Consider the following 12,625-nt stretch of genomic DNA (forward strand, 5'->3'; position numbering starts at 1 on the left):
TTTATTTGTTATTTTTATCAAAATATATACATATTTGGCTGGTTTTATTGATATAATATGTTTATACATCAGTGACAATTTTTTTTTCTTGCAAAATCATATGTCTGTATTTAAGTTGGTTATGGATTTATGGGCTAAAATGATTAGGATCGAATTAACTAATGTGATTAAATTATTTGTCTATAGAATCCATCCACAACACAAGCATAGTTATGTTCATAGGTGTGAAATGATCTTTTTTTTTCCCATTAACTATAAAAAAAAAACACACACACACACACAAAAAGAACAAAGAGCTGCTATGTCATGTATGCATTTATCTCTTAGCTACCTCTACCTATTGATGTTGGTTGCAGTATTGTATCATTGATTCAGAGAGTTTTTTTAAAGAGGGTATTTGTTGTGAGTTCTGTTTGTATTCATTTGTTTCTGTTTTTTATTCTTTCTAACGTTAGTTGTTTGCAGTTATATATACTGCGGTTTCATGCCATGTAACGTGTTTTGTGTTCCTAAATCATTTGATGTTGTGTTTTGTGTTTTCAACTTTTTGTGTAGTTTTTGATTATGCTCTGGGTTGAATGTTACAAAAGGATAGTTTGCTTATAAAATTTTCTTTGAACATACTGCATTACTCGAAAATGAGTCAACGGTTTCCATCTCATCAGGTGAATAATGATTTTATGTATCAAAAGCAGACTAGATTTTTTTTTGTTTTGTTAGAATATGGAACAATATGAGCTTATAGTATATAGGGAGTATATATTATATATTTGGAACAACAGATGACTTTTTCGCAGCTTATATTATATAGGGAGTATATATTATATATTATATATTTTGATTCCGTCTACATGTCAGTTATAATTGCAGTTACCATCATGGGGTATAAGTGGCAAAATAGTATGACAGGGTGGGTTGCTTAACTCTTGATGGTATGTCTGCTTAACATATGTAAGTTTGTAGATTTTGTGCCTTAGAGTTTTTATATCTTAATTATATATTCCCATGTTATAAAAATATTTTTTTGGTTCTGAACAAAAGTTAATGAAGATCCTTATGGATTGTGGTTATTATTTCTACCCCTACAGATGAATGAGAAAGGAGAAGCTTGCTTACATTGCTCGAGACTATGAGCAAGAGCTTGAGACTGCCAACATCTCCTGTTGAGAGGAGTTATGAGCTGCCTGATGGGCGAGTAGACATCACCATTTTTTATGAGCATTTTCATTGTTCAGAGGTCTTATTTCTGCCATCATTAATTGGAATGGAAGCTGTTGGTATTCATGAGACCACATATAACCCCATTATGAAATGTGACCCGGAGGTGAACCATATGCATCTGGGTTGGAAGATGAAATTATATGAATATGGCAGATGTGCTTCTGGGTTAGAGGTGAATCTTTTGTTGATTAATGCAGTCATAGACTTTTAGAAACTTAATATGTGTGGTTATGGTCATTAGTCCAGCTTTTTTTTGGTGATTGTAGTTACTTTTATCATCTTTCAGTTATTTTATTTGATTTGATTCCTTTTCTTTCTCCAACATGTTTAATATGAAAATTTATATAAACTCCTAGACACAAAATATCACCATTTTAAAAACTCGAAATCAATTATATGAAGCCACGTATGTGAAGCCGCCAAAATATCTGAACATCCAAATTCAAAAGTAGTATTTTTGTTACTCACAAGTTATTAATATTTTAAAAAGTGGAGTCAAATATAATACTATAATCCTAACAAAGCAATTAATACATGTTAATTTGTATTTAACAATTTTTAAAATATAATTTTCTTAATGAGTATAATAAATTAGTTTGGCAAAACTTTTATTTGGGTGATGAAAACTTTTTAAACTAATAACTTTTACTAATATACATTATTAAGAAAAAATATGTATTTCTTTGTGCATTAGGTTAACGTCACGCTTCGGATATCATTTGCATTTTATCACATTCACTACTCCCTACGGTGAGTTTTCATAGTCCCATTTTACTTATTTATTTTTGGGGTGAAATGCATGCTCTTTACTTTTACGATGAATGCAACTACTTTAAAAACTGTATGCATAGATTGTACTAAGTCGCACTTTTCACTTAAGGCCTCACTATCATGAAACGATTAGTTATGGACTTAAACGTAGATATAATGAATAGTACTATTTGGGATTGACACTCCTCATCTGGGTTGGTAGCTCCAACTTGACCTGCACGGTCGAACGGATGTTATATATTTGGAAAACTTGAATACTCTGAACAAGTACTTACTTGAGGCACACCACTGTCGAGTTTCGTTTCGTGAGCTTAGTTCAATGTATACGTACTTTTCTTTAGCATTGTAATTAGACAATGGCTATGTAAATTCTTGTGGTTCATGATACTTACTTTTATATAAAAACCTATGGAACTCACCAACTTTATGTTGACACTCTTTAGCATGTATTGCATGCACTATGGGAAGCTTGTCCCATATCTCAGACCTTAGGAATTGACTTAACAATTTGCTAACGTCTATCTTATTAATAATAATCTGATGTTTTCAATAACGAATTTTGTTTCAAGTATTGTATTATCAACTTTGTTAAAACAATGTTATTTCTAAATGTATTTCAAAAACGACATGTTTTGTGGTCGTTCACTATATCTTGTGTTGTGATCTCATGAACGTCACGCCCCCGGATTTAGGGGTGTGACACATATATACACTTTTGATTTCCCAAAATCCAAAATCTCTCTCATTTTCATTTATTGCCCTTCTCTGTTTCCCAAAATCATGCAGTTATAGGATTAATGAAAACGCTAAATCGTACTATGTAAGAAACTGGTGAAATTGGACAACCAAAATTGTAGTAGCATGCGTTTATATATAATTAATGAAGTTGAACTGGTTGTAGATATTTGAGACCAAATGGTTACTAATGTGAATGATTTAGTGTCTATTTTTGTTTAAAGTGATGAAGTTAAAGCTATGTTGATTGTGTGTTTTGATTGTTATTCTGCAGTATATAGAAGGGTTAATGAACGCGTTACATCAGATAAAACAAAAAGCACCGGATGGACAGAGAAAAGAGAGGAGACCATCTCTAGGTGAATTTACTTTATTCCTTGATTTGCTTATGTTTTATTCTGCTTATTATACATGCTGTTGGTGAATTGAGTTTATATGGGTTAGTGAGGTGCTCTATCCGGATGATATCTGCATAATAAGATAGCTATTTGGTAGATTTTGGATATGTTTTGGTGATGTTGTATCCTTAGATAAAGTAGAGTGGTTTCAATGGGGATATGTTATGGTGATGTTGTATCCTTAGATTAAGTAGAGTGGTTTCAATGTAGAATATAAGTTATGGATGTAGTTGAGATTCTCTTAGATAGCGCACCTTGAAATCATTACTATTTTTCTCCCTGGATTTGTGTGCTGGATCCTGATCATTAGGAATCATTGGCGAGCAAACCATGTATAGCGTTCTTCCTGATCATTATGAATCATTACTATTTTTCTCATTCATGCTGTTCATGAAAGCCAGATTACATCGCTCGAGTTGTTGATCTTCCAGGCAGTACCATACAATCCAAGACCTTCACGAAAATAATAAATGAACACATTAAAAGATATGCTTTTAATCGAGTTACGATGAAAGTCATGAATCCTGATAGCCTGATTCTGTAGGGCATCAGCCATCAGCTTTTGTCGCTCTGCACTTTAACCTCTCTGTATATTGTTTTTGTTAGAAATATTCACCATTTCATTATTTCTAGTCAAGTTTGTGAATCAGGCCTCCTAGTTTAAGTCGCAACTTCACATAGTTGGGTTTCAATATCAACGGCATCCAGGTATAGATTATAGCAACATCGACACAAATTATCTGGCAATCAGCATTGTTGACTATCATCTTTACTCGAAAGAACTTCTTTTGACACGTTATCTATTTTTCAATGCGCCCGTGCTTGTTGACATGAAGTTACTGCCCTAAGATCAAAATTCGAACAAGGCAATCGGGCATTCGAGAGCTACATGTGGTTCTAGTTAGTATAAAAATGTGGTTGGAAGAAAAATAGGGTGCCGTGTATGATGGTTGTCTACTGTGAGTCATTTTGTTGGGTACAAGGGGTTACCTTGGTTAGACTATTGTGAGTCATTTTATTTCCTAATTATTTGATTAGACGTTAAAACCTTGTCCAAAATGAATGGAGACATGGTGGATTTGCCATTGGGTTCATGGGCGTCCTATGTGTGGATTGGTTCGTGTTGTATAGAAGAATACTTCAGTTAATGTTTAGGTTAGCTCGTTGCCCCCAATATAATGATTAATATATAGATTATAGGGATAAGGCATCGGAGTGTAACCAACTATGACCAAAATGTTATATAATGTAACCAACTACTCGACTAGCTATATAGTGTAACCACCTTTGTTTTTTGGGTTATGTCATGTAAGTTACCGAAAAGCAACATGGTTGGATCAGTGGTAAACACCCTTGCCTCTGGAGACAGAGGTCATGGGTTCGATCCTCATCCCATGCAAAGGTTGGAGGGCCTTTTCTACCATTTAGGTAGAAACTGGAAGCAGCCTCTTTACTTAGGTAGAGGTAAGGTCTGCCTACATCTTAACCTCCCCCATACACCGTCGAGGTATTGGGGCTCAAAACCCGCGGAAGGCGGCACTGAGCAGTTACTTACTTACTTTCATGTAAATTACCGGCTACTTCAAGTTTTCATCCGGTTAAGCCAAAACTAAAGTTAGGGATAATGACACCGGAGTGTAACCAACTATGAGCAAAAGGTTATGTAATGTAGTGAACTACTTGACTAGCTATGTAGTGTAAACCACCTTTGTAATTCCACAAACAAAAATAAAGTTATAAAATTATTCATTTCTTTTGCTTCTTTTATCTTCTTCATTTCATCACACGGATTATGCAACACAACCCAAAATGAGAATCTAAACCCAAATATGTTAACCCACATGATTCATCATATCATCATCAATCAATATATCTTCTTCTATCTATCACTTTATATCTATATCTATATCAGTATATCTATATAAATTTCTTTATAAATTTCTCCTTCGCCGTCGTAGACAAATGGTTTCACCATGCCGATTGATTCTATAATATTAATCACCACACTATACCGTGATTAAATACCTCAATGGGTTTTGCTTTATTGGATTAAACAACTATTGTCAAAGATCCGAATGGCAATGGCTCAACGAAGGATGCAAAAGCTCAAAAAAATGTCCGATCATGTCGCCAGAATCTGCTGATGTTCTTCACTGTTGTCGGAATCTGATGTTGTTCTTAACTATCGACGGAATCTGGTGTTGTTCTTCACTATTGCCATTCACCATCTACTCGATAAATATCCATCTATTAATCTAGCCATTTACACGCAAATTTGATTTCTTAATAAAACCCACAAATCTGCGAACTCAAACCGATAGAAAAGAGAGGTCGCTTGTTGCTTGAATCTTCAAAATCAAAACCGCCGCCACCATGATCAATGTGGTGTATCTTGATAGAGGGAAGAGGTGTGTGTGTGTGTATATATATATATATAATTGCTTATATATAAATTATTAGAAAATATATATATTCTTAATATATGTGGGTTGGTTACATTACATAACCTTTTGGTCATAGTTGGTTACACTCCGGTGTCATTATCCCATAAAAATAAAAGTGGTAACATGCAACTTGTTTTTGTATCATAACTCAAAAAACAAAGTTGGTTACATTACATAGCTAGTCGAGTAGTTGGTTACATTACATAACCTTTTGGTCATAGTCGGTTACATTCCCGTGCCATTATCCCTAGATTATAACTCTTTTTTGGCCGTAGCTCTAGAAGTGTTCCTTATCATCCAAATAACTTTCCTTCCTTTTATTTTTCCAAAGGTTTGTAGTCCCATGCTAGAAAGATGCATGGATTTTGTTGTATCCAAAATCCAAATAAACATAATAATTTCAGATAATAAACTATCCAACGAAGCATGTATCTATTGATGTGCATGTTGTTTTTCAGGGTGATATATGACATGCAACACCGTTTATTATGTGTGTGTATACTTACATGGACCCGTCCACTGTTAAATATACTAGATATGTGCAGCTCTTTTGTATTTCACTAGTAAATACCATTCAACATGTGTGATGTCATTCATTCAGTCTGAGCATATATATTTGTGTGTATACTTTTTCCGTCAACTGAATAATAAATCGCTTCGGTTTAATTAGTTATTTGAAAAGCTTAGAACCAATCAAGATTTGGGTTTGTTGTATTAAACTGATTGTAGATTTTTGAGAGAGATAGTTATTGTTGCGAATGATTGAGGGTTGTATATTTTATGTATAATTGAAGTTGAAACTGTATGTTGATTTTGTGTTCTGATTGTTACATATCTTATTTTGCAGTGATATAAAAGGGTTAATGAACGCGTTACATCAGATCAAAGAAAAAACAGAAGGATGGACAGAAGAAAAAAGCGGAGACTATCTCCAGGTGAATTTAATTTATTCCTTGATTTGTGTATGTTTTATTCTACTTATTATGCGTGCTGTTGGTGAATTGAGTTTATATGGGATAATGAAGTGCTCCATGAAGCTTATGCATATTTGTGTTATTCGGATATCTGCATAATAAGATAGCTATTTGGTAGATTGTTGATGCATAATAAGATAGCTATTTGGTAGATTGTGGATATGTTATGGTGAAGCTGTATCCTGAAATTAAGTTCAACGATCAGATTACGAAAGTGGATTCAATGTAGAATATAAGTTAGTAAAGTTATGAATGTAGTTGAGATTTTCTTAGATATCTTACCTTGAAATCATGTTACTATATTTCTCCTGGATAGGCTATGCTTGTTTTGGACTCTGATCATTAGGAATTATTGGTGAGCAAACCATGTGTAGCGATCTTACTGACCCCATTAGCTTTCTTGGTCACTTGAAATGAATTTTCTCATTCATGCTGGATATGTATTTGTCGGTCTTATGGTATGATTAATAGGTCCTCATTAGAATCTCACCACTAAAGTCGTCGTTTGTTTTTTAGGTGTTGGTATCAACTTGATGGACTTGTGACTAGCTAATTTATATCTCGGTTGTTACCTGACCAGCGCAGACTTGTGCAACATCAAAGACAACCTTATAAACTTAAAATAAATTATTGCGCAGTTAATATTTGGCGGATGAGATCAGGGTCCTATCTTTTAGTTGAGTTGTAACTAGACATAAGGTGAATTGACCTTGCAAATCCTCAACTAGTAATAGTAAGTTTGATATAATTTTATACATCCCTAGCTATGATGTTTTTCCCTTTTTTTCAAAAATTTTATTTCAATAGAGGTTCATCCAACCATGCCTTACACAATAAAACGTCATAATTTTTAACCCAATAATCCATTAGAAACTGAAATCGATACAATATGTCTAAACTTGCAAGGTTTGCCATGTTCAGGACCGTCATATATATCCTAGCTATATACTTGCGTTACCGTCCTTCTTGGAGAGTAACAGTTAATGTGTTTCTTGTTTGTGTCTGATCTGGTTTGTAAGAAGAAGACGACGAGCTGGACATGGTTTTTCTTGTTATAAAGGCCGGTTGTTTCGGATCTGGAAGGCTTGCGATATCACTCGCAAGCATCAAAACCACATTTGTCATGGTAGGGCGATCTCCTGGATCTTCTTGCACACACAAAAGCCCAACAATTATGCACTTTAATACCTCACGTGAATTGCATGATTCTAATATCCTTTGATCCATTAACTCAAATGGCATATTTTCTTTCCATAAATTCCAGGCCTGTCATTGTTTGCAGATTAGAATAATTGAAAAGTAGATAGTAAATGTAAATTGATAATAAAAATAAATAATGCTTGTAATTAAGAAAAATAGTTTACTCACATAACCTAAAAGGCTTAAATTTTGCTCAAATTGAGAAGATCCTGTGTTCTTTTTTCCGCTAATGATTTCCAGAACAACTACTCCAAAGCTAAAAACATCAGATTTAATTGAAAAGAAGCCCTCTAGTGCATATTCTGGAGCCATATATCCGCTGCATGAAGGAAGTTGCAAGGAAAATTAATATACGTACATTTGTCTTTTCCAAATGAAAAATTATGTAAGTAACTTATACAGTCTTCCACGTGTTATGTGCTACAATATCGTTTTGCATAGTGTACGGGGAGGTTAAAGTATAACCTCTATCTAAGATAGAGAGACTGTTTCCGGTTTTACCTAAAGTAGATAAAGACCTCATGTCTTGCAAGGCTGATCGGATATTTGACTTCTGTAGCAATGATGTTAATTAACCTCTGCCTTTTCCAAATGACTATGCTATGCTCTATTTGGAATTGGTTGTGATAGTTTTTTAAGTGTCACTTTTTTCTACTACAAAATATTTTATATATCTTTTCATTAGTTCCTATATATATACAACAGTGAAGACTAAAAAAATTTATACCCAATTATAATACGTTAATATAATTTCTTATGCATTTGTGAATGTTACTCTGTACGTTCAATAAGATTAAAGAGTTGGAAGAAACTTAGATCAGGTTTCCCTTTCTTTAATTACTTGGAGGCAAAGTTTCTTTCTCCCATATAAACATATATAGCTCCTATCGTTGTAGTAACTTTAAGCCACAAAAACTATACTGTAATTCTCTAGTTTGGCACGTGGATTAAACCAGTCATTCGGTTTGTGTGACTGGACATAACCATGTTACATTCCTATGTCGTATTGTCACACGGTTCGTTCTTTTGGCCCCGAAATTCCTAACGCAATGTACGTTAACTAATTGAGGCTAAGAAAACTTTAGCACATTAGTCAAGAATTCTGAACATTTAGATAAGTATTATTCATTAATATAACAGAAAACCCATGTTTGTGTACTTACTAGGTTCCAATGACTCTGTTTGTGCTAGCTTCTGTTTCTCTGCCTTGAACTATCTTTGCCAAACCGAAGTCAGATATTTTTGGGTTTAGTTCCTTATCCAATAATATATTGCTTGTTTTCAGATCTCTATGAATAATCCTCAATCGAGAATCTTGGTGGAGATAAAGAAGTCCTCGAGCAATGCCTATGATGATCTCATACCGTTTTGCCCAATCCAGTAATATACTCGCTCCTTGATCTTGAAAAGAGATGTTGAAATTAGCGTCATATAAATTATAATACCAAAATGTCTAAATACCTGTATATATATATATATGAAATATAAAGGCTAACCAAATATGAACAAATCCAAGCTTTTGTTCGGCATATACTCGTACACAAGTATCTTTTCATTTCCCTTCATACAGTATCCCAACAACCTCACCAGATTACGGTGTTGAAGTTTAGCGATCAATATCACCTCATTTCTGAATTCTTCTAATCCTTGGCCAGAAAGACTAGACAATCTTTTTACAGCTACTTCCAGTCCTCCTGGAAGCTCACCCTAATCACATTATAATAATTATATTAGTGCAAGAAATATGATAGATATGAGTAATAGTTCAATAGTTGGTTAACATTTGGGGGTCGTTACCTTATAGACTGGCCCGAAACCTCCTTCTCCAAGTTTTTTAGCATCTGAAAAGTTACATGTTGCATCTAATATGCCTTGAAACTGAATAAATGGTATCCCAATGCTTTGTGTATCTTCTTCTCTTAAGTGATCTACATCTAGTATTTCATTGGTCCATCTTCCACTATCATTCATCTGATGACCAGAATTCCTTCCTAATCACCATCAACATCCAAAGTTTTTGATGTAATACTCATTTAGGTGATAATCTAAAAGGTCACATAAGTTGACTCTTTTTAAAAATAAAAAAAAATCTTTGATTCTTTTACTAGTAACAAAAATAGAAGACGAGATGTTCAGTTAGTTATGTCTGCAATGGAATTGAAGGTTGAAAATTAGCTAGTTACCTTGTTCACTACTGTCTTGTTTCTTGTAATGCATGTAGCTAAGACTTCCTAACAATAAGGTCAAAAAGATCACTAGGATTGCCATTATGAAGATCAAAATATGTGTCGGTGTTATGAACGATGGAGATCCTTTTTCCTGGTCAAGGTTCCCTGTAGTACAACAGCATAAATTGTTAACGCTTATATACACTTTCCGCAGGAAAAACAAGGAGCCCAATCAACTAATTATGGCATATATACTTTCTTACAAATCAAATGCAAAATAAGAATAGAATGTTTGAAGAATAAGAATAGAACTTAACCAAAAGTAAAATATCACGAAAGCACCTTGTGGGACGTCCACGCATAAGTTGTTCGTTCCGCAAACACGAATGGAAATATTAAGTGTTCCGTTTGTTTGAAGGTTATTTAAATCAAAATCCCAAATCCAACAACTGTTTGCAGGACGTCCACTCCTAACTTGTTCGCTCTCTGCAGGAGTAAACGAATAAGCCTTGTATTCGCAGCTTTCAAGACACTTTTTCTTGCACTCTAACTCATTACTTAACGGAAAATATCCTAGCCTTGGATTTTCAACGTTTATCATAGTAAAATCAATGAATTCGTCATTGTTATGACATATATCTGAGGCCCGCTTACAGCCTGCTGAAAGATCATTAGGATTAATTTTTTTAAATCCTTCCATACAATAACATGTCTTTTTACTTTGAGTACAGAATCCATAAGGTCCACAGACCCCGAAAATACTACAATCATCTTTTGGGGCCTCCCAATCCAAATTCCATTGAAGACTACTGTCTACCCAGCTATAATATTGTAATGTTCCGGTAACATTCATCACTAACCTTGTATAGTTGTTAGAATTGCTGGAACACGACGTGTTAAAGGGAATGTATTTTTTTTGCTTACTGTTCGATGGACATAATGTACTATTTGTGGTAGAGTTTGTGAGCAACTTGTATGCGCGAGTGAAAAATGGTTTTGGGTCAAAGCTCTTGATTGATCCACTTCCACTTTTCCAATGAGGTTTTAATCCACCAGTAGTATTCATAATGACAAATTGAGCCGTCTTTTCTTGTTGAAACATGAAGGTTCCGTCGCTTGGGTCATCAAGACTTTTCCAGGAAGTCAACGTTAACTTGGTGTTCATTTTCATTCCAGGAAGAAAAGTATTTGTAGGATAATGGAAACTTTGCCATGTTATACTTCCTGTAACATTGTCTAGTAGCACTGCATTTCCAGAGTCAAGCAGTTTAAATACCTTTTGTGAAGCTCCCCCTGGAAACACCACAGATATTGTAAATGTTTTCATTATATGTACAAGATCGAGAATAAATAGTTAACAATTTAACATCATATATTGACAAAACGACTGTAATTTTTCTATGATAGGGTGTTTGTGTTATAGACTTCGAAACTTGAGAGACTAGAAAGTGAAATTGTTGTTAGTGTGAAGTGTGAACCAAGCATTTTGTTGTTGGTGGCATTCAATAAATTGGAAATAGGTTTGTATGGGTGTGGGTCATAACGATGGTCCATCAAGCCAAGATGGCCCAACATGGGGCTCAAGATCTGGATGGATTTTGTCTACCAAAGAGAAGAAAGAGGAGGCCCAAAACGGCCCAACCTACTCCCATTGTTATTCCTAAACTAAGGTCCAATATTCCCAAAAGGGACTCAAAAAGAAAAGAAGAAAGCTCTCATAGCACAACCCTCATGGTAAGTTAAAACTGCTGTTAAATTGAATGGTTGGACGTGAATATTTATATTGATCAACAGACGTGGCACTATCAAAATTGAAAATAGTGTTAAGAATAACTGAGAAATGGTTTGTTGTTTTGAGAGTACAACCTAACCCAAAACTATGGTTCCAAGTGCATCGTCCCATGCAATTGTATCCAAATTAATTTTTTCTTTGTATTGTTGAGTAGCTCAAATGAGTATTATTGTATTTATACATAAATTTTTAAGTTTTTATGCAATCTACACTTCTGTTATTGTGTGTAAAAGTATGATAACCAAATTATGCTTTTTGTGAGACTAAAATGAAATGAAGATGAACATTATGTTGTTACTCGAGTGATCTGTATTATTCAATGCATAATAATTAATGTGTTGAGATAAGTTGACTTAGTTGACTATAGCTAACCTGTGCTAGTTGTGTCGAAGTAAACCTTTTGATCTTTGTCTAGCACCTTAACCTCACCATCATCTCCAATTGTAAGAAATCCTGATAAATCCTGGACCGGACTATTGCGGTTTGCAACCCATACTATAGTGCCCCGATCCATGGCATACCAAATTCCAACGTATCGTTGTTCTGACCGATTTTGAGGTGAAAAAAAGCCCATTTGAAATTTTTTGCCAGCTGATTCCAAGTACTCTGTCCCAACATCTTTAATTATCTCCCCCGTTGTTATGTTGTCTTTAGATAAACAACAAGGAAAAAAGAAACACAAAAAGAGTATTGTACATTTGAAGAAAGTGTGTATAATTGTATTAGTAGTTGATAATATCATGATGGTGTCTTTAGATATGTCAGTGAATTGGTAGTTTTAAGAGAATGCAAACAAATAGTAAACATATAAACTAATTTGTGAGGTATGTTTTGAGTAAGAAGATAAACCTTCGTTTTGAAATCGACAATTTTGTGTGGAAAATATGAAAAGTTGCTCAATTAATTGAGTCAATAACTACTT

General features: G+C 34.2%; 1 protein-coding gene and 1 long non-coding RNA gene across 2 annotated transcripts; one reads left to right on the forward strand and one right to left on the reverse strand.

The window, feature by feature from the left end:
- Positions 1-560: 560 nt before the first annotated feature.
- LOC122597486 lies at positions 561-9,113 on the forward strand. Its single transcript, XR_006323434.1, has 7 exons — positions 561-665; positions 871-951; positions 1,089-1,393; positions 1,916-1,971; positions 3,002-3,086; positions 6,417-6,504; positions 9,029-9,113. It is a non-coding gene; the product is annotated as an uncharacterized LOC122597486 (long non-coding RNA).
- On the reverse strand, positions 7,311-12,456 carry LOC122597485 (G-type lectin S-receptor-like serine/threonine-protein kinase At4g03230). The gene is made up of 8 exons (XM_043770075.1): positions 12,076-12,456; positions 10,254-11,204; positions 9,927-10,076; positions 9,541-9,734; positions 9,240-9,450; positions 8,907-9,144; positions 7,912-8,062; positions 7,311-7,809 (listed from the first exon to the last, which is right to left on the reverse strand). Exons 1-8 carry the CDS (start codon positions 12,443-12,445, stop codon positions 7,498-7,500), a joined length of 2,577 nt encoding a protein of 858 aa, XP_043626010.1. The 5' UTR covers positions 12,446-12,456; the 3' UTR covers positions 7,311-7,497.
- Positions 12,457-12,625: the final 169 nt, after the last annotated feature.

This window comes from Erigeron canadensis, chromosome 4, assembly GCF_010389155.1.
Source record: "Erigeron canadensis isolate Cc75 chromosome 4, C_canadensis_v1, whole genome shotgun sequence".
NCBI lineage: Eukaryota > Viridiplantae > Streptophyta > Magnoliopsida > Asterales > Asteraceae > Erigeron > Erigeron canadensis.

Coding starts and splice junctions, on each gene's coding strand:
- LOC122597485 (XM_043770075.1), bottom strand. CDS start 12,445: ATGATATTATCAACTACTAATACAATTATACACACTTTCTTCAAATGT. Junction 9,735..9,926: donor ACAAGACAGTAGTGAACAAG/GTAACTAGCTAA, acceptor GATGGTGATTAG/GAAGGAATTCTGGTCATCAG. Junction 9,145..9,239: donor CTTGGATTTGTTCATATTTG/GTTAGCCTTTAT, acceptor TCTCTTTTCAAG/ATCAAGGAGCGAGTATATTA.